Genomic DNA, 23,558 nt, shown 5'->3' with positions numbered 1-23,558 from the left:
GAGGGGAGGATGCTTGGACCTGAGGCAGCCAGTAGCACTAGCACGATGATGTAATCAACATTTTTTCCTCCTCACTCATTGAGGGGGGGTTCGATAAATCTGTCTCGGGCGCCCGTGTAGGCGTGTTTAGCACCGGGTGAAAATGGATTGTATTCGTTTTGGGAACCGGGTTGCCTCCCGGGCGTTGAGTCATACTGTGTTCAAAAACAACTGGCAACTCGGGAAAAATACGAGGTCAAATCATGACGTCAGTGATTTTCAGTTCGGAAAGTCTGACCTCTGGAAAGAGACAGAGTTCTGGAGTTGGTTGAATGTTCAAATCGATTTTTACCAGTTGGAGCTTGTTTTTTTTTTCAGTGGTGGAAAAAGTACACAATTGTTATACTTCAGTAAAAGTAAAGATACCTTAATAGAAAATGACTCAAGTAAAAGTAAAAGTCACCCAGTAAGATACTACTTGAGTAAAAGTCTAAAAGTATTTGGTTTTAAGTATACTTAAGTATGAAAAGTAAAAGAATAAATAATTTCAAGTTCCTTATATTAAGCAAACCAGGTGGCAACATTTTCGTGTTTTTATTTTATTTACGGAAAGCCAGGGACACACTCCAACACTCAGACATAAATGTATATAAATAGTAAAGTAAAGTACAGATACCCCAAAAAACGACTTCAGTAGTACTTCAAAGAGATTTCCGAGGTCCCAGTTGTATTCAACATGGCAATTTGGTCCCTTTCAAAGCCTGGGGCGAAGATGTCTCAAAACAAAAGTGAGGTAATGAGTAGTAATGAGTAGGATCTTGTATTTTCACATGCAAAAGTGGTTGCTTCTGATAAAAACGCTTTATTTGCCTTCCCAATGAAAACTAGTTAAAACATTCTAACATATTATTTTATTGAAAAGAGATGTATGTTTCTGGACGATGCACCATGCTGCCTTGTTGACAACATCACCAAGCAGTGCAGATTACTCCGCCCCCGAGTGGCGCAGCGCTCTAAAGGCACTGCATCTCGGTGCAAGAGGCGTCACTACAGTCCCTGGTTCGAATCCAGGCTGTATCACATCCAGCCGTGATTGGGAGTCCCATAGTGCGGGCGCATAATTGTCCCAGCGTCGTCCGGATTTGGCCGGGCTTGACCGTCATTGTAAATAAGAATTTGTTCTTATCTGACTTTCCTAGTAAAATAAAGGTTAAATAAAATTACAACAAATTATTGTTCTATTTGAGAAGGGTGCTCTACCCTCACCACTTTTGCCCGTTCACGTCACGGGCCATAGACCGGTTTCCCACCGCTCAACATAATCGAATCCACCCATTCCCATTCACAGAGAACCCGGCTCGTCCACAGGACGTTCCGCCAGCTGTGAGGCACGCACCACACGGTTCGGATGATGTCATTCACTTTCTTTTGAGCAGTTTTCACGACACCGGAGGACACCGTTTTTTTTTTGTTGCGGTGAGAGATACGATTGGGTGGGGAGGATATCTCATTGAACGGACAGAGACAGAGGACGGTAGCTGACTACCTACGGCAAAACGACACGACTCTCTCGATTTGTCTGTGTGATGAGGGCCACATCATGCACCACTGATACGGTCTACGCTGTTGCTAGCTTTCACCACACAGCTGACAAGCCAAAAGTCAACCGTAAAACAATACGTGAATCTATAGCCAGCTAGCTTTTTATAGACTATCTATTTTTGCCTTACAGCCTTCCGTGGCCGCATTTGAGAGAAAAGTGAAATTAGGCGGCTCTCGACCTGGCTGACATTTCCGGATTCGAACACTCGCATATTCATCCTCCCAGCGGTGTTGTTTTAGCATCTCAATATACACGCAATTCGTCGCTATTAATGTGACAACGGAGGCAAGCAAAGTGAAACTAACGGTAACCATCATTTGGTTTCCAGAGGACCTATTTTTCTTGCTTTGGGAATAGAAATGGCCGTGTTCAACAGTTCTGTAACTGTCTAGCTCGAGCTAGCTACTGTAGCAAGCTATCTCCGGTCGGGATCTAGTACCGTTATGTGCGTGCCTGTGGTCTTTACAGACAAAAAGCGAAACATTCGTCGTTCACGTTTCGCTGCCTTGATATTTGATATAGTAATTTTTTCAACATCTACAATCGAGATACCCTTGGCTTTGGAACGGGTACAATTCTTGGACCGATTTTTTTGTTTTGGCTGAGGCATGACAGACATTCGATCCATCCTTCTATCCCGGTGCTCCATCCAATACGGCGCAGTGTGAGTAGCCCATCCGGGAAGCGCACATCCGGGAAGCGCGTCCTATATGCACCTCTGGGGCGTCGGGGGGCTGAAGGTGCTACTATAACTGGAGCGGGAGGACGCTGCCTTCCCATCTCAGCATTAAACCATGGCCAATGAACCTGTTATCCTTAATGTGTATGATATGGTAAGATTGTGTGTTGGACGTTTTCTGTGCATGGGAATCAATGTAACATACTAGCCTACTATTCACACACACACACACACACACACACACACACACACACACACACACACACACACACACACACACACACACACCAGAATGGATATTGAGTCCCATGGTAGACAACCAGCCAGGTGCAGTGTTGGCCCCTCTCCTCCCTTCAGATATCTCCAGGCCAGCAGTCACAGATGAGGATGTCTGAAAGTAACATCTGCTCAAACACCTGATTATATCCCACTGTTTTTTAAAATGTTTTATTTATTTAACTAGGCAAGTCAGTTATGAAACAAATTCTTATTTTCAATAACTGGTCTAGGAACAGTGGGTTAACTGGTCTGGGAACGGTGGGTTAACTGGTCTGGGAACGGTGGGTTAACTGGTCTAGGAACGGTGGGTTAACTGGTCTAGGAACGGTGGGTTAACTGGTCTAGGAACGGTGGGTTAACTGGTCTAGGAACGGTGGGTTAACTGGTCTAGGAACGGTGGGTTAACTGGTCTGGGAACGGTGGGTTAACTGGTCTAGGAACAGTGGGTTAACTGGTCTAGGAACGGTGGGTTAACTGGTCTAGGAACGGTGGGTTAACTGGTCTAGGAACAGTGGGTTAACTGGTCTAGGAACGGTGGGTTAACTGGTCTAGGAACGGTGGGTTAACTGGTCTAGGAACGGTGGGTTAACTGGTCTAGGAACAGTGGGTTAACTGGTCTAGGAACGGTGGGTTAACTGGTCTAGGAACGGTGGGTTAACTGGTCTAGGAACGGTGGGTTAACTGGTCTAGGAACGGTGGGTTAACTGGTCTAGGAACGGTGGGTTAACTGGTCTAGGAACGGTGGGTTAACTGGTCTAGGAACGGTGGGTTAACTGGTCTGGGAACGGTGGGTTAACTGGTCTAGGAACGGTGGGTTAACTGGTCTAGGAACGGTGGGTTAACTGGTCTAGGAACAGTGGGTTAACTGGTCTGGGAACGGTGGGTTAACTGGTCTAGGAACAGTGGGTTAACTGGTCTAGGAACGGTGGGTTAACTGGTCTAGGAACGGTGGGTTAACTGGTCTAGGAACAGTGGGTTAACTGGTCTAGGAACGGTGGGTTAACTGGTCTAGGAACGGTGGGTTAACTGGTCTAGGAACGGTGGGTTAACTGGTCTAGGAACAGTGGGTTAACTGGTCTAGGAACGGTGGGTTAACTGGTCTAGGAACGGTGGGTTAACTGGTCTAGGAACGGTGGGTTAACTGGTCTAGGAACAGTGGGTTAACTGGTCTAGGAACGGTGGGTTAACTGGTCTAGGAACAGTGGGTTAACTGGTCTAGGAACGGTGGGTTAACTGGTCTAGGAACGGTGGGTTAACTGGTCTAGGAACGGTGGGTTAACTGGTCTAGGAACGGTGGGTTAACTGGTCTAGGAACGGTGGGTTAACTGGTCTAGGAACGGTGGGTTAACTGGTCTAGGAACAGTGGGTTAACTGGTCTAGGAACGGTGGGTTAACTGGTCTAGGAACGGTGGGTTAACTGGTCTAGGAACAGTGGGTTAACTGGTCTAGGAACGGTGGGTTAACTGGTCTAGGAACAGTGGGTTAACTGGTCTAGGAACGGTGGGTTAACTGGTCTAGGAACGGTGGGTTAACTGGTCTAGGAACGGTGGGTTAACTGGTCTAGGAACGGTGGGTTAACTGGTCTAGGAACGGTGGGTTAACTGGTCTAGGAACAGTGGGTTAACTGGTCTAGGAACGGTGGGTTAACTGGTCTAGGAACAGTGGGTTAACTGGTCTAGGAACGGTGGGTTAACTGGTCTAGGAACAGTGGGTTAACTGGTCTAGGAACGGTGGGTTAACTGGTCTAGGAACAGTGGGTTAACTGGTCTAGGAACAGTGGGTTAACTGGTCTAGGAACGGTGGGTTAACTGGTCTAGGAACGGTGGGTTAACTGGTCTAGGAACGGTGGGTTAACTGGTCTAGGAACAGTGGGTTAACTGGTCTAGGAACGGTGGGTTAACTGGTCTAGGAACGGTGGGTTAACTGGTCTAGGAACAGTGGGTTAACTGGTCTAGGAACAGTGGGTTAACTGGTCTAGGAACGGTGGGTTAACTGGTCTAGGAACGGTGGGTTAACTGGTCTAGGAACGGTGGGTTAACTGGTCTAGGAACGGTGGGTTAACTGGTCTAGGAACGGTGGGTTAACTGGTCTAGGAACGGTGGGTTAACTGGTCTAGGAACGGTGGGTTAACTGGTCTAGGAACGGTGGGTTAACTGGTCTAGGAACGGTGGGTTAACTGGTCTAGGAACGGTGGGTTAACTGGTCTAGGAACGGTGGGTTAACTGGTCTAGGAACGGTGGGTTAACTGGTCTAGGAACGGTGGGTTAACTGGCCTAGGAACGGTGGGTTAACTGGTCTAGGAACGGTGGGTTAACTGGTCTAGGAACGGTGGGTTAACTGGTCTAGGAACGGTGGGTTAACTGGTCTAGGAACGGTGGGTTAACTGGTCTAGGAACGGTGGGTTAACTGGTCTAGGAACGGTGGGTTAACTGGTCTAGGAACGGTGGGTTAACTGGTCTAGGAACGGTGGGTTAACTGGTCTAGGAACGGTGGGTTAACTGGTCTAGGAACGGTGGGTTAACTGGTCTAGGAACGGTGGGTTAACTGGTCTAGGAACGGTGGGTTAACTGGTCTAGGAACGGTGGGTTAACTGGTCTAGGAACGGTGGGTTAACTGGTCTAGGAACGGTGGGTTAACTGGTCTAGGAACGGTGGGTTAACTGGTCTAGGAACGGTGGGTTAACTGGTCTAGGAACGGTGGGTTAACTGGTCTAGGAACGGTGGGTTAACTGGTCTAGGAACGGTGGGTTAACTGGTCTAGGAACGGTGGGTTAACTGGTCTAGGAACGGTGGGTTAACTGGTCTAGGAACGGTGGGTTAACTGCCTTGTTCAGGGGCAGAACGACAGATTTGTACCTTGTCAGCTCAGGGATTCATTCTTGCAACCTTTCAGTTACTAGTCCAACACTCTAACCACTAGGCTACCCTGCCGCCCCACTGTAGCTCTGCTCTGTTGGGATGAGGGATGGGCTGGGACCAGAAATCGTCCCAGGCATTTCAAATACACTGGCCCAGTTGCTTTCCCTAGAAGCTCCCATTATTAGCATGAACGCTAGCAAAACAATTTGTAAGTCAAATGCTAAATGACTTAAATGTAAATGTAAAACCAAATGCATGTTTTCAACCATTCGCTGCCCACACCCGCCCATCCCTAGCATCACTACTCTGGACGGTTCTAACCTAGAATACGTGGACAACTACAAATACCTAGGTGTCTGGCTAGACTGTAAACTCTCCTTTCAGACTCATATCAAACATCTCCAATCCAAAATCAAATCTCTAATCGGCTTTCTATTTCGCAACAAAGCCTCCTTCACTCACGCCGCCAAACTTACCCTAGTAAAACTAACTATCCTACCGATCCTCGACTTCGGCGATGTCATCTACAAAATAGCTTCCAATACTCTACTCAGCAAACTAGATGCAGTTTATCATAGTGCCATCCGTTTTGTTACTAAAGCACCTTATACCACCCACCACTGCGACCTGTATGCTCTAGTCGGCTGGCCCTCGCTACATGTTCGTCGTCAGACCCACTGGCTCCAGGTCATCTACAAGTCTATGCTAGGTAAAGCTTCGCCTTATCTCAGCTCACTGGTCACGATAACAACACCCACCCGTAGCACGCGCTCCAGCAGGTATATCTCACTGTTCATCCCCAAAGCCAACACCTCCTTTGGCCGCCTTTCCTTACAGTTCTCTGCTGCCAGTGACTGGAACGAATTGCAAAAATCGCTGAAGCTGGAGACTTACATTTCCCTCACTAACTTTAAACATCAGCTATCTGAGCAGCTTACCGATCGCTGCAGCTGTACATATTCCATCTGTAAATAGCCCACCCAATCTACCTGCCTCATCCCCATATTGTTTTTATTTACTTTACTGCTCTTTTGCACACCAGTATCCCTACTTACACAATATCATCTGCTCATCTATCACTCCAGTGGTAATCTGCTAAATTGTAATTACTTTGCTACTATGGCCTATTTATTGCCTTACCTCCTTATGCCATTTGCACACACTGTATATAGACTTTCTTTTTTTTCTATTGTGTTATTGACTGTACGTTTGTTTACTCCATGTGTAACTCTGTGTTGGTGTTTGTGTCACACTGCTTTGCTTTATCTTGGCCAGGTCGCAGTTGCAAATGAGAACTTGTTCTCAACTAGCCTACCTGGTTAAATAAAGGTGAAATAATAAAAATTCATTATAATTTTGCGTAAAACACCTAATTTTGTCCCACTGGGCTAAAGACTGACTAGCCCATCAGCCAGCCCATTTCCCGTCTAGGACCAAGTCATTGGCTGGAAAACTACAGGTCATGCAAGTGCTGCGTGCCACAACCCCAAAGCTTTGCCATGACGACTCAGCCTGAATATAATTCCGCTGCTCTATCCATCACTACATACATTGTCTGAAACTGCCCTCCTAGAAGTCGTTTGTGTGATTTCAAAATGAGGGGCGTTGTACAAAACAAATTCATCAGTGATTGGATTGTCTCTTAACCAATCAGAGTATCAAAGTTAATAACATCATCATGTAGGCTCTTGCCCAACCTATCAGATTCTGAGAACGTTCAGAACTGTCAGAATGTGTTCGCATTCTAGAACTCGTAGGGGAGGCAAATCCAGACTCATGGTGAATCCAGACTCATGGTGAATCCAGACTCATGGTTAATCCAGACTCATGGTGAATCCAGACTCATGGTGAATCCAGACTCATGGTGAATCCAGACTCATGGTGAATCCAGACTCATGATGATTCCAGACTCATGGTTAATCCAGACTCATGATGATTCCAGACTCATGGTTAATCCAGACTCATGGTGAATCCAGACTCATGGTGAATTCAGACTCATGGTTAATCCAGACTCATGGTGAATCCAGACTCATAGTGAATCCAGACTCATAGTGAATCCAGACTCATGGTGAATCCAGACTCATGGTGAATCCAGACTCATGATGATTCCAGACTCATGATGATTCCAGACTCATGGTGAATCCAGACTCATGGTGATTCCAGACTCATGGTGAATCCAGACTCATGGTTAATCCAGACTCATGGTGAATCCAGACTCATGGTGAATCCAGACTCATGGTGAATCCAGACTCATGGTGAATCCATACTCATGATGATTCCAGACTCATGGTGAATCCAGACTCATGATGATTCCAGACTCATGGTTAATCCAGACTCATGATGATTCCAGACTCATGGTTAATCCAGACTCATGGTGAATCCAGACTCATGGTGAATTCAGACTCATGGTTAATCCAGACTCATGGTGAATCCAGACTCATAGTGAATCCAGACTCATAGTGAATCCAGACTCATGGTGAATCCAGACTCATGGTGAATCCAGACTCATGGTGAATCCAAACTCATGATGATTCCAGACTCATGGTGAATCCAGACTCATGATGATTCCAGACTCATGGTGATTCCAGACTCATGGTGAATCCAGACTCATGATGATTCCAGACTCATTGTGAATCCAGACTCATGGTGAATCCAGACTCATGGTGAATCCAGACTCATGATGATTCCAGACTCATGGTGATTCCAGACTCATGATGATTCCAGACTCATGGTTAATCCAGACTCATGATGAATCCAGACTCATGGTGGAGAAGAAACACCAGTTTGGCTGGGTGATGTGGATGGGTAGCCAGGCAACCAGAAAGAGTGATAATGGCTTAGATTGAGAGTCATAGGCTTCATCCCAATTTTCTTCCCTTTGTGTGAACTATAACCAGAATGGATTGGTGGAGATGATGTACATTTTAGTCATTTAGCAGACGCTCTCATCCAGAGAGACTTACAGTAGTGAGTCATTTAGCTGACTCTCTCATCCAGAGAGACTACAGTAGTGAGTCATTTAACAGACTCTCTCATCCAGAGACACTACAGTAGTGAGTCATTTAACAGACTCTCTTATCCAGAGAGACTTACAGTAGTGAGTCATTTAGCAGACGCTCTCATCCAGAGAGACTTACAGTAGTGAGTCATTTAGCAGACTCTCTTATCCAGAGAGACTTACAGTAGTGAGTCATTTAGCAGACGCTCTCATCCAGAGAGACTTACAGTAGTGAGTCATTTAGCAGACGCTCTCATCCAGAGAGACTTACAGTAGTGAGTCATTTAGCAGACTCTCTTATCCAGAGAGACTACAGTAGTGAGTCATTTAACAGACTCTCTTATCCAGAGAGACTTACAGTAGTGAGTCATTTAACAGAGGCTCTTATCCAGAGAGACTTACAGTAGTGAGTCATTTAGCAGACGCTCTTATCCAGAGACTTACAGTAGTGAGTCATTTAGCAGACGCTCTCATCCAGAGAGACTTACAGTAGAGAGTCATTTAACAGACTCTCTTATCCAGAGAGACTACAATAGTGAGTCATTTAACATACTCTCTTATCCAGAGAGACTACAGTAGTGAGTCATTTAACAGACTCTTATCCAGAGCGACTACAGTAGTGAGTCATTTAGCAGACCCTCTCATCCAGAGAGACTTACAGTAGTGAGTCATTTAGCAGACTCTCTTATGCAGAGAGACTTACAGTAGTGAGTCATTTAGCAGACTCTCTTATCCAGAGAGACTACAGTAGTGAGTCATTTAACAGACTCTCTTATGCAGAGAGACTTACAGTAGTGAGTCATTTAGCAGACTCTCTTATCCAGAGAGACTTACAGTAGTGAGTCGTTTAGCAGACTCTCTTATCCAGAGAGACTACAGTAGTGAGTCATTTAACAGACTCTCTGATCCAGAGACTTACAGTAGTGAGTCATTTAGCAGACTCTTATCCAGAGAGACTTACAGTAGTGAGTCATTTAACAGACTCTCTGATCCAGAACCACTACAGTAGTGAGTCATTTAACAGACTCTCTGATCCAGAGACTTACAGTAGTGAGTCATTTAACAGACTCTCTGATCCAGAACCACTACAGTAGTGAGTCATTTAACAGACTCTCTGATCCAGGGAGACTTACAGTAGTTAGTCATTTAGCAGACTCTCTTATCCAGAGAGACTTACAGTAGTGAGTCATTTAGCAGACACTCTCATCCAGAGAGACTTACAGTAGTGAGTAATTTAGCAGACTCTCTTATCCAGAGAGACTTACAGTAGAGAGTCATTTAACAGACTCTCTGATCCAGAGACTTACAGTAGTGAGTCATTTAGCAGACTCTCTGATCCAGAGACTTACAGTAGGGAGTCATTTAGCAGACGCTCTCATCCAGAGAGACTTACATTATAGAGTCCATACATTTTCAGACTTTTTTCATACTGGTCCCCCTTGGGAATTGAACCGAACTTCATAAAAAACATTTGATTGGTTGATTGATTGAAGACTCCCTTCGGCCGTTTTTAAATCCAAGTGCACACTTGGGAAGAAGGGTAAAGATCTGTACTCTGAATGACTGTACTCTGAATGACTGTAATCTCATAATGACTGTACTCTGAATGACTGTAATATCTGAATGACTGTAATCTCAGAATGACTGTACTCTGAATGACTGTAATCTCTGAATGACTGTAATCTGAATGACTGTACTCTGAATGACTGTACTCTCTGAATGACTGTAATCTCTGAATGACTGTACTCTCTGAATGACTGTAATATCTGAATGACTGTAATCTCAGAATGACTGTACTCTGAATGACTGTAATCTCTGAATGACTGTAATCTCTGAATGACTGTAATCTCAGAATGACTGTACTCTGAATGACTGTACTCTGAATGACTGTACTCAGAATGACTGTAATCTCAGAATGATTGTAATCTCAGAATGACTGTACTCTGAATGACTGTACTCTGAATGACTGTAATCTCTGAATGACTGTAATCTCAGAATGACTGTACTCTGAATGACTGTACTATGAATGACTGTAATCTCTGAATGACTGTACTCTGAATGACTGTAATCTCTGAATGACTGTACTCTGAATGACTGTAATCTCTGAATGACTGTAATCTCTGAATGACTGTACTCTGAATGACTGTAATCTCAGAATGACTGTACTCTGAATGACTGTACTCTGAATGACTGTAATCTCATAATGACTGTACTCTGAATGACTGTACTCTGAATGACTGTAATCTGAATGACTGTACTCTGAATGACTGTAATCTCTGAATGACTGTAATCTCTGAATGACTGTACTCTCTGAATGACTGTAATATCTGAATGACTGTACTCAGAATGACTGTACTCTGAATGACTGTAATCTCTGAATGACTGTAATCTCAGAATGACTGTACTCAGAATGACTGTACTCTGAATGACTGTACTCTCTGAATGACTGTAATCTCTGAATGACTGTAATCTCTGAATGACTGTAATCTCTGAATGACTGTACTCAGAATGACTGTAATCTCTGAATGACTGTAATCTCTGAATGACTGTAATCTCAGAATGACTGTAATCTCAGAATGACTGTAATCTGAATGACTGTAATCTCTGAATGACTGTAATCTCTGCAGTAACCAGGTTTCCATCCAACCGTTTAATGCGGATGAATTACCTGACGCATTAAAAAGTAATGACATGGGGGTTTACGGAAACAGGAAATGTCCGCAGATGGTGGGTTCTTTTTTGTGTCTGTCAGAATTAATTTGTGGTGTGTGTGAATTTTGATATGCGTGCAAATATTGGTATAATATTCATCATATGGAAGTAAACTAGGAGTCAGTCGACTTGATCATATGTGGTGTGGTCGTCCCACTACGACGAGTTTATGAGGCTACAGATGAAATGAGTTGTGAACTTCACAGGGTGATGCGCTTCATGCTCCTTATCCAATAAATATCGAGGGTGTTATTCTGGTGACATGATGATCGATGCTTGGCGGGCCATTTGACAAGTAATTAAAATCGGTATTGTCCGTAATAGTCTCATCATTTAGACTAGCCTACCCACACTGTCTCTGTGAGCTGTTGGCTAGAGGGCATGTGCCAAGATCAGAGTGGGTATTTTTTGCTATTTAATGCAGCAGTTTTTGTGATAAAACTATCGGTAGACTTGAAAATGCCATGGAAACACTTTAGATTTTTCTTCGATACATAACACTTTTTTTTTTTTACATGAATAAGTACCTTTTTATGTGCACTGTCATCACTATGTCACCAATATGTCATCACGGACTGCTTGTTATCCTCAGCAAGTCCGTTTGGTGGAAACGCACCACTGGTGTGAAAATGCTGATATTATCTTTATGCATCTTTCCATTTCAATCTTTCGCCAATTGGATTGAAACCTAGCTAGTGAGAGAAGGATTGATGGGTCGATTTCAGAGAGAGAGAGAGAGAGAGAGAGAGAGAGAGAGAGAGAGAGAGAGAGAGAGAGAGAGAGAGAGAGAGAGAGAGAGAGAGAGAGAGAGAGAGAGAGAGAGAGAGAGAGAGAGAGAGAGAGAGAGAGAGAGAGAGAGAGAGAGAGAGAGAGAGAGAGAGAGAGAGAGAGAGAGAGAGAGAGAGAGAGAGAGAGAGAGAGAGAGAGAGAGAGAGAGAGAGAGAGAGAGAGAGAGAGAGAGAGAGAGAGAGAGAGAGAGAACTGGAGGATAATGTGTAGTGAGGTGTGATGCCATTTTGTACATAGACAGACAGACAGTTGAATGTGGGAGGTGCTCAGAGACCGCATGCATCATCACAGCCTTAGACCAAAGAGATGCAAGGCATTGATTTAACAAATACCAAGAGCTCACTCTTCCAGCGGTGTACAGATGGTGTCAGGTTCAAACGAAGACCAATAACACAGAACTTCATTCCGCCAGTACACAAATTACAGTTCGATTCTTTTGCATTATCGGTCCACCAATTGTAATACAGACGGGGTGTTCAGACTGTTCCATGTGAGAGCCTGTTTTGAAGAAATGCACTACACTGTCATTTCACTGACACGATCGACATCCCTTCCCCTCCCCCGACTGTGTTTCTGTGAACAGGTGCTCGGTTGTCAGACCTGCTTGTATTTACATTTTGGATTATAATTTACTTTGCATTCATTTCTGGATTTGAAAGGAAAATACTATCATGCATAATGCAAATATCTACTTTATTTTTTATTTTTAAATTCAGCGATTTAGAGTTTCCAAATGGTCACTGGCCTGGTTGGTCACACTGCCTGACAGGCCCATTTCACTGCATACATTCTCTCTTTCTCTCTCTTCTCTCTCTCTCTCACACACAGTAGTTATAGCATAGTTGTAAGCAAACCATATCGCAGACTTTACTCTATTTATCATGCCTGTCCATGAGCATCAATATCCTGTCCATGAGCGTCAATATCCTGTCCACGGGCATCAATATCCACGAGCATCAATATCCTGTTCACGAGCATCAATATCCTGTCCGCGAACATCAGTATCCTGTCCACGAGTATCAATATCATGTCCACGAGCATCAATATCCTGTCCATGAGCGTCAATATCCTGTCCACGGGCATCAATATCCTGTCCACGAGCATCAATATCCACGAGCATCAATATCCTGTTCACGAGCATCAATATCCTGTCCGCGAACATCAGTATCCTGTCCACGAGTATCAATATCATGTCCACGAGCATCAATATCCTGTCCATGAGCGTCAATATCCTGTCCATGAGCGTCAATATCCTGTCCACGAGCATCAATATCCTGTACACGAGCATCAATATCCTGTCCACGAGCATCAATATCCTGTCCACGAGCGTCAATATCCTGTCCATGAGCATCAATATCATGTCCGCGAACATCAAAATCCTGTCCATGACCATCAATATCCTGTCCACGAGCATCAATATCATGTCCACGAGCATCAATATCCTGTCCATGAGCGTCAATATCCTGTCCACGAGCGTCAATATCCTGTCCACGAGCATCAATATCCTGTACACGAGCATCAATATCCTGTCCACGAGCATCAATATCCTGTCCACGAGCATCAATATCCTGTCCACGAGCATCAATATCCTGTCCACGAGCATCAATATCCTGTCCACGAGCATCAATATCCTGTCCACGAGCATCAATATCCTGTCCATGAGCGTCAATATCCTGTCCATGAGCATCAATATCCTGTTCATCTAGCCACTTACCCTGCATTCAGTGGAAGCCATGTCATAATGGAGATGTATGATAGGTTTGTATGCACTTATCAAACTTAACCCTGGTGTATGGATCTGATCAAAACCATAAACAGTCTCCAGATATGTTGTACTACGATTTACTCTGTATCCTTAGGAGAATGAGGCGGCAGGGTAGTCTAGTGGTTTCGGACTAGTAACCGATAGGTTGCGAGTTCGAATCCCCGAGCTGATGTAACGGATGTGAAATGGCTAGCTAGTTAGCGGTGGTGCACGCTAATAGCCTTTCAATCGGTGACGTCACTTGCTCTGAGACCTTGAAGTAGTGATTCCCCTTGCTCTGCAAGGGCCGCGGCTTTTGTGGAGCGATGGGTAACGATGCTTCGTGGGTGACTGTTGTTGATGTGTGCAGAGGGTCCCTGGTTCGCGCAAGGGGACGGACTAAAGTTATACTGTTACACTGACAAGGTACAATCTGTCGTTCTGCCCTTGAACAGGCAGTTTAACCCACTGTTCCTAGGCCGTCATTGAAAATAATAATTTGTTCTTAACTGACTTGCCTTTTTAAATAAAAAATAAAATAAAAAAATGAATCAATTGAAAAAAGAGCATTCCAACCTTTCCAGGATACTGTTTTAAACCACACTTTTCTCTCTCCCTCTCTCTCTCTCCCTCTCTCTCTCTCTCTCTCTCTCTCTCGTTCTAGTACTGGATCAATGAGTACACTTCCACTCTGGGTGTTGGAGTCTACCACTCAGGCATTGAGATCTATGGCCGAGGTACAGAGGAAGACCTTCACTACTTTCTCATTCCTTTACTTATTCATTGTGTTGATGGCAAAATGGAGAGGAAATGTGAAATGTGGCTTCTATTCCATAATGACTCCATAACACAACTTCTATTCCATAGAGATTCTATAACACAGCTTCTATTCCATAGAGATTCTATAACACAGCTTCTATTCCATAGAGATTCTATAACACAGCTTCTATTCCATAGAGATTCTATAACACAGCTTCTATTCCATAATGACTCTATAACACAGCTTCTATTCCATAGAGATTCTATAACACAGCTTCTATTCCATAGAGATTCTATAACACAGCTTCTATTCCATAGAGATTCTATAACACAGCTTCTATTCCACAATGACTCTATAACACAGCTTCTATTCCATAAAGATTCTATAATACAGCTTCTATTCCATAGATATTCTATAATACATCTTCTATTCCATAGAGATTATGTAACACAGCTTCTATTCCATAGAGATTCTATAACACATCTTATATTCCATAGAGCTTCTATAACACAGGTTCTATTCCATAATGACTCCATAACACAGCTTCTATTCCATAGAGATTCTATAACACAGCTTCTATTCCATAATGGCTCTATAATACAGCTTATATTCCATAGAGATTCTCACACCGCACGATATCGTCTCACACAGCACGATATCGTCTCACACAGCACGATATCGTCTCACACAGCACGATATCGTCTCACACAGCACGATATCGTCTCACCTTCAGCTTAGCTACACGGTTCATGTACCTTTGTTGGAAAGCAAGGTGGCGATAGCCATCATTCTTCTCATGCCCGTATCGTGAGCTGTCTCTATGAAGATAGCACATTTACCTCGTGTGTTTCTTATTCCTCCTCTTCACTACAGAGTTTGCATATGGCGGCCACCCGTATCCCTTCAGTGGCATATTTGAAATCAATCCTGGAAACGCCACTGAATTAGGAGAGACCTTCAAGTTCAAGTGAGTTTACATTAAAACACACACACACACACACACACACACGGGTACACAAAGTGCCTAATCACATAAAGAAGTGGACAATGGCCGCTGTTTCATACAGTAGCAATGTGAAGACAACATTACAATGTATCCCAAACTGCACCCTATTCCCTTTTTGACCAAGGCCCATAAGACTACATTTGGGACGCAGACATGCAATTTGGGACGTAGACATGCAATTTGGGACGCAGACGTGCAATTTGGGACACAGACGTGCAATTTGGGACACAGACGTGCAATTTGGGACACAGACATGCAATTTGGAACGCAGACATGCAATTTGGGATGTAGACATGCAATTTGGAACGCAGACATGCAATTTGGGATGTAGACATGCAATTTGGGACGTAGACATGCAATTTGGGACGTAGACATGCAATTTGGGACGTAGACATGCAATTTGGGACGTAGACATGCAATTTGGGACGTAGACATGCAATTTGGGACGTAGACATGCAATTTGGGACGTAGACATGCAATTTGGGACGTAGACATGCAATTTGGGACGTAGACATGCAATTTGGGACACAGACATGCAATTTGGGACGTAGACATGCAATTTGGGACGTAGACATGCAATTTGGGATGTAGACATGCAATTTGGGATGTAGACATGCAATTTGGGATGTAGACATGCAATTTGGGACGTAGACATGCAATTTGGGACGTAGACATGCAATTTGGGACGTAGACATGCAATTTGGGACGTAGACATGCAATTTGGGACGTAGACATGCAATTTGGGACGTAGACATGCAATTTGGGACGTAGACATGCAATTTGGGACACAGACATGCAATTTGGGACACAGACATGCAATTTGGGACGTAGACATGCAATTTGGGACGCAGACATGCAATTTGGGACGTAGACATGCAATTTGGGATGTAGACATGCAATTTGGGATGCAGACATGCAATTTGGGACGTAGACGTGCAATTTGGGACACAGACGTGCAATTTGGGACACAGACATGCAATTTGGAACGCAGACATGCAATTTGGGACACAGACATGCAATTTGGGACATAGACATGCAATTTGGGACGCAGACATGCAATTTGGGACTCAGACATGCAATTTGGGACTCAGACATGGCTTACTGAGCAGCGGCCTTGTATTCATTCGTTTTAGCTTGATGGTTTGTGTTTGGGACGGGAGTGACTGTTACTGGTTTCTATACGGGGATAGAATAACACTATATGCACCCAATTACCACCTTTCATTTTGCTAGTTTATCTGGATCCCCATTAGCTGTTGCAGAAGCAGCAGCTACTCTTCCTGGGGTCCACAAAAACAACACAAAACATGAAACGTGATACAGAATGACATGATACAGAATGACATGATACAGAATTTGACATGATACAGAATGACATGATACAGAATGACATAATACAGAATATGACATGATACAGAATGACATAATACAGAATTTGACATGATACAGAATGACATGATACAGAATGACATGATACAGAATGACATGATACAGAATGACATAATACAGAATGACATGATACAGAATGACATAATACAGAATATGACATGATACAGAATGACATAATACAGAATTTGACATGATACAGAATGACATGATACAGAATGACATAATACAGAATTTAACATGAAACAGAATGACATAATACAGAATGACATAACACAGAATTTGACATGATACAGAATGACATGATACAGAATGACATAATACAGAATTTAACATGATACAGAATGACATAATACAGAATGACATAACACAGAATTTGACATGATACAGAATGACATGATACAGAATGACATGATACAGAATGTGACATGATACAGAATGAGAATGACATGATACAGAATGACATGATACAGAATGACATGATACAGAATGTAACATGATACAGAATGTAACATGATACAGAATGACATAATACAGAATGACATAATACAGAATTTGACATGATACAGAATGACATGATACAGAATGACATGATACAGAATGACATGATACAGAATGTAACATAATACAGAATGTAACATGATACAGAATGACATAATACAGAATTTGACATGATACAGAATGACATGATACAGAATGACATGATACAGAATGACATGATACAGAATGACATAATACAGAATGACATGATACAGAATGACATGATACAGAATGACATGATACAGAATGACATGATACAGAAGGACATAATACAGAAGGACATAATACAGAATGACATGATATAGAATGACATGATACAGAATTATATAATACAGAATATGACATGATACAGAATGACATAATACAGAATGACATGATACAGAATGACATAATACAGAATGACATGATACAGAATGACATGATACAGAATGACATAATACAGAATGACATGATACAGAATGACATGATACAGAATGACATGATACAGAATGACATAATACAGAATGACATGATACAGAATGACATGATACAGAATGACATAATACAGAATGACATAATACAGAATGACATGATACAGAATGACATGATACAGAATGACATGATACAGAATGACATAATACAGAATGACATGATACAGAATGACATGATACAGAATGACATAATACAGAATGACATAATACAGAATGACATAATACAGAATGACATAATACAGAATGACATGATACAGAATGACATGATACAGAATGAAATAATACAGAATGACATGATACGGAATGACATAATACGGAATGACATGATACAGAATGACATGATACAGAATGACATGATACAGAATGACATAATACAGAATGACATGATACAGAATGACGTGATACAGAATGACGTAATATAGAATGACATAATACAGAATGACATAATACAGAATGACATAATACAGAATGACATGATACAGAATGACGTGATATAGAATGACATAATACAGAATGACATAATACAGAATGAAGTAATATAGAATGACGTAATACAGAATGACGTAATACAGAATGACGTAATACAGAATGACATGATACAGAATGACATGATACAGAATGACATAATATAGAATGACATGATACAGAATGACATGATACAGAATGACATGATACAGAATGACATGATACAGAATGACATAATACAGAATGACATAATATAGAATGACATGATACAGAATGACATGATACAGAATGACATGATACAGAATGAAATGATACAGAATGACATGATACAGAATGACATGATACAGAATGACATGATACAGAATGACATGATACAGAATGACATAATACAGAATGACATAATACAGAATGACATAATACAGAATGACATGATACAGAATGACATAATACAGAATGACATAATACAGAATGACATGATACAGAATGACATGATACAGAATGACATAATACAGAATGACATGATACAGAATGACATAATACAGAATGACATAATACAGAATGACATGATACAGAATGACATGATACAGAATTACATAATACAGAATGACATAATACAGAATGACATAATACAGAATGACATAATACAGAATGACATAATACAGAATGACATAATACAGAATGACATGATACAGAATGACATAATACAGAATGACGTGATACAGAATGACATGATACAGAATGACGTGATACAGAATGACATGATACAGAATGACGTAATACAGAATGACGTAATACAGAATGACATGATACAGAATGACATGATACAGAATGACATAATATAGAATGACATAATACAGAATGACATAATACAGAATGACGTAATACAGAATGACATGATACAGAATGACATAATACAGAATGACGTAATACAGAATGACATGATACAGAATGACATGATACAGAATGACATGATACAGAATGACATGATACGGAATGACATAATACAGAATGACATGATACAGAATGACATGATACAGAATGACATAATTCTGAACTTTAATAGACAAGATGTACAATGTTTCCATCCAGAGAATCTTCACTTTGTTTCATGTATACTTCAATAGCTCAACACAAGTTTCAGTAAGGATGTGAGTAGGATTACAAAACATTTTTTTCTCTAACACAGGGAGGCTATTGCTTTGGGCACAACAGACTTTGCAGTGGAGGATATGGATAAAATCATGGAGGAGCTGGGGAGGGATTTCAAGGGCAACTCCTACCATCTAATGCACAAGAACTGCAACCACTTCTCATCCTCGCTGTCTGAGGTCAGTTTCTGTTTCATCACCGTTTCAATACAGACGATTACTGTTTCATTATACATTTTGAATTATACATTATATTGACATTTACTGTGAACAGTCTGATAGAGCCATTCCACCATTTTTAAAAGGAACATTACCTATTGACAGTAATACATATTTTGCGGAGTATGTTTTTTTATTTATTTGCCAATTGCATATCCGATACTGTATCCACATTATTCAGTCCTTTTCCCGACGACATGTTTGTACTCGTTCTATTCCAGCTGTTGTGTGGGCGTGAGATCCCTCGCTGGGTGAACCGCCTGGCCTATTTCAGCTCCTGCGTGCCCTTTCTCCAGACCTGCCTCCCAAAGGAGTGGCTGACCCCCGCTGCCCTCCAGACCCACATCAGCATGGGTCTCCGCAAGGAGGAGCGGGAGGCCGGGGAGTCCAGCGACGAGGACCCCAACTCAGCCTCCGGGACCGCCGGGGCGGGCGCCGGATCCTCACACAGCTGTCGCCATACACGGGTCTGAGCCAATGACTGTAGGTCTGAAGAGAACAGCCAATAGGACTCTCTCAATTACCTTTGACCTTCGAACACTGGACCAGAAGGTCACCAGGTCACCTGTGCTGGGGATGTAGTGATGTAATATCTGTGGGCCTGACTGAATAACCACCTGACCTCATAGTACCACCCCTGAGAACAGAGACGGGGACAGATGATTAGTTAGCCTACTAGCTCGCGGAGCCCGCCGGGGCCAGGGGACCTGCAAAACCTACAGATCCCCTGGCTTTCTTCCTTTTTAGATATGGTAGATATATTCTGAAGGGGGATTTGTTATAGGTTTGTTGACCAACTAACTCAGAGCATGGCATGGCTCTTTTAGATTGACCACAGCTACATGATGTACTGTAGGTCTGGGCTACTTTGTAGTATTTCTCTTTTTCCATGAACTTTTAAACCTTTGTCAGCCTTCATCCCTGATCCACCCTGATTCCCTTCTTGCGGAACTCCTTCTATTGTAGAGTAGACGGATATCAGACACCACAAAGATACATCTAAAGTGATGTCCCAAATGGAACCCTATTCCCTATATAGTGAACTATTTTAGTCCAGAGCCCTATGGAACCCTATTCCCTATATATAGTGCACTACTTTAGACCAGAGCCCTATGGCACCCTATTCCCTATATAGTGCACTATTTTAGACCAGAGCCCTATGGAACCCTATTCCCTATATAGTGCACTATTTTAGACCAGATCCCTATGGCACCCTATTCCCTATATATAGTGCACTATTTTAGACCAGAGCCCTATGAAACCCTATTCCCTATATAGTGCACAATTTTTTGTTGTTGACAAGGGCCAATATGGCTCTTGTCAAAATAAGTGCCCTATCCAGAGCATAGGGTTCCATTTGGGACGACGCCTAAGTATGTCTCTGCCTGAGACTACTGGTATTGTAACTTTAGCAGGATGTTACTTGCTGCTCATTTCAATAGGGTACGTGTTCAATAACCTCCTTACTTGGGCCTTCAGTCTTAACTTCAAAGACGTTTTGTTTATGTGTGTGGGGGAGGGGTGGAGTTAATATTCTGGCCATTTTTTGGGACGTTGTAGTGCACTATATATAGTGATATGAACCATATATATAGTGATATGTGCTCTGTTTAGAAGGAGTAATTACATGTGGGATTTAAACCATCACATTTCTGTTAAACGTCATTCTTAACTGAAAATGATGTGCAAAGGTTTGGACAAAAGTGAAGACATCGAAATTAGTTTTGAACCATATTGATTTCAATGATTACATTTTATCGTATTAGTATTATATATTTGGGTGTTATTTGTCTATTTCATGGTCTCATGTATTGTTTAACCAGACATTGTCCGTCCCCCCTCCCATATAAATAGCTACGTACTACCATAATATATGATGAATAACACTGGCAGATGTCTCTGAAACGTGCATTTACACATTTCTTCAATGGGAATCATTCAATCTTTCATCAGGAGATGAAACAGAAACCTGATCGAGGAAGCTCAGCCGTTGTGACCGATCAGTCGACGCACAACATCAGAAATCTCAGCAGTGAAAGTGAAGCTCATAGTTGTTGAATCACAGTGTTCTGTTCATACAACTCCTCTTTTTCTTGACCCCTCCTCCCCAGAGAGTGATTGAGTAGGTGTGTGAGGGGTCTGGGGGCCTGTCGAGGGGGGGGGGGGGTTACAGTTAGGGCATTGTGTGAAGGAAAAGGGGTATTTGTTGTGAGATGTCTTTTGATTGGTGAGGTTATGTCTCTTAATGTGTTGGATTCACAGGTGATCCCTGAAACAAGGAGGGGAAGTTGTCCTACCAGTCAGCCAGTTGTTCTACCAGTCAGTCAGTTGTCCTACCAGTCAGTCAGTTGTTCTACCAGTCAGTCAGTTGTCCTACCAGTCAGTCAGTTGTCCTACCAGTCAACCAGATGTTCTACCGGTCAGTCAGTTGTCCTACCAGTCAGCCAGTTGTTCTACCAGTCAGTCAGTTGTCCTACCAGTCAGTCAGTTGTTCTACCAGTCAGTCAGTTGTCCTACCAGTCAGTCAGTTGTTCTACCAGTCAGTCAGTTGTCCTACCAGTCAGTCAGTTGTCCTACCAGTCAACCAGATGTCCTACCAGTCAGTCAGTTGTCCTACCAGTCAGCCAGTTGTCCTACCGGTCAGTCAGTTGTCCTACCAGTCAGCCAGTTGTCCTACCAGTCAGCCAGTCCTGGACTAGAGTATTACACTGACTACCATCCTATCAAACAATATCAATAATGCTGTTTCCAGATGAGACAGACGTTAGGCTACATGTTATTCTGTTCTGTTCCTGCATTATATTACAACTGCTCTGGTAGACTCAATAGTTTCCATTCTGAAGTCCAGTCCATTGCATTCCGTACATAAGTCTTTCTGGAGGACAATATTGTCCTCTCTTTCTCTTCTCCTCCTTGGTTTACTGTCTGTCTGTCTGCATCCATCCCTCTGTACCCCCCCCCCCTCCTCTCAGGAAGGAAATCACATGACCTGTGCTTATTACACAGGTGTCTCATTATTATCCATCATCTCCATGACAACTGGGCAAAATAAAATAACTATATTTATTTGTTTATATACTTATTTTTAAATCATCCATATTTGTATTAATTTTTTTTACGTTGTTTTTGTTTTTTTAATTCAGGAAGATTTTTTGTTGTTGTTGTTATCTTGAAATTGAAATGGGTTCCGTAAAGGTCAGTATTCCATGCTCAACATTGAAATAATTTTTGGTACTTTCTACAGAGAAGACCTTTTCTATTGTATTATGTATGTGCTTTATCGAATTGTAAGACGATGCCACAAATGTTGAGAATGGTAATAGAGTAAAGATAGAAGAATAGCAGTAATATGTTGTCCTGTCCTTGAGTTTGGCCACACCGTCTGAAATGAACACCATTGAATGGGAGGAAAATCTTATTTTGTTTTCAGTCAGATGAGATGGCCAGCAGGATGTTGGGAAATGTGTCATAAAGATCTGGCTATTTTGTATGTATATTTTCAGTACATTTTTGTTAAGGAGATGTTTAGGGTGCAGGAGCAAAGATATATATTTTTATAACTAACCCAAGATAGACCACAGCATGTCGTTTCCTCTGGGAGTAAATTACTCATAGTGGGCAGAACAAGCAAGAAGGTGGGCAGAGCTAAACACGAGCCAGTGAGAGTCTATTGGCTCGTTCTAGCATTGATTTGCATATTTCCGATAGGGAACGCCTAATTTGAAGTGCGCCTGTGCAGTATCTTAATTCGCGCTTGCGGTCCTAAACGCAATTTTTAAAAACTTTGGCCAAGGGTGAAGTCTAGAAAACGTAGTCCCACTCTGTTCGTAACATATTCTAGTTTTGAACACTGTATTGAGATCAAATATTTCATCGATGAGAACATTAGAAGAATGTTGGCCATAAACCATCTCGTTTTCATC

At 42.4% G+C, this 23,558-nt stretch overlaps 1 protein-coding gene across 1 annotated transcript; it reads left to right on the top strand.

Annotated features, from left to right (window-relative positions):
• Positions 1–1,309: 1,309 nt before the first annotated feature.
• Positions 1,310–22,983, top strand: LOC139563796 (deubiquitinase DESI2-like). Its single transcript, XM_071382712.1, has 5 exons — positions 1,310–2,415; positions 14,306–14,378; positions 15,275–15,368; positions 19,455–19,596; positions 19,857–22,983. The coding sequence occupies exons 1-5, from the start codon at positions 2,377–2,379 to the stop codon at positions 20,106–20,108; spliced, it is 600 nt and encodes a 199-aa protein (XP_071238813.1). The 5' UTR covers positions 1,310–2,376; the 3' UTR covers positions 20,109–22,983.
• Positions 22,984–23,558: the final 575 nt, after the last annotated feature.

This window comes from Salvelinus alpinus, chromosome 34 (assembly GCF_045679555.1).
Source record: "Salvelinus alpinus chromosome 34, SLU_Salpinus.1, whole genome shotgun sequence".
Lineage (NCBI taxonomy): Eukaryota > Metazoa > Chordata > Actinopteri > Salmoniformes > Salmonidae > Salvelinus > Salvelinus alpinus.
Note: the sequence above shows the minus strand (reverse complement) of the source record. Positions and strands in the feature narration are given on the sequence as shown.

Excerpts from the sequence above, each read along its gene's own strand:
- LOC139563796 (XM_071382712.1), top strand. The coding sequence starts at position 2,377 with ATGGCCAATGAACCTGTTATCCTTAATGTGTATGATATG. Across the intron at positions 14,379-15,274 it reads CATTGAGATCTATGGCCGAG|AGTTTGCATATGGCGGCCAC; the intron begins GTACAGAGGAAG and ends TCTTCACTACAG. Across the intron at positions 19,597-19,856 it reads TCTCATCCTCGCTGTCTGAG|CTGTTGTGTGGGCGTGAGAT; the intron begins GTCAGTTTCTGT and ends GTTCTATTCCAG.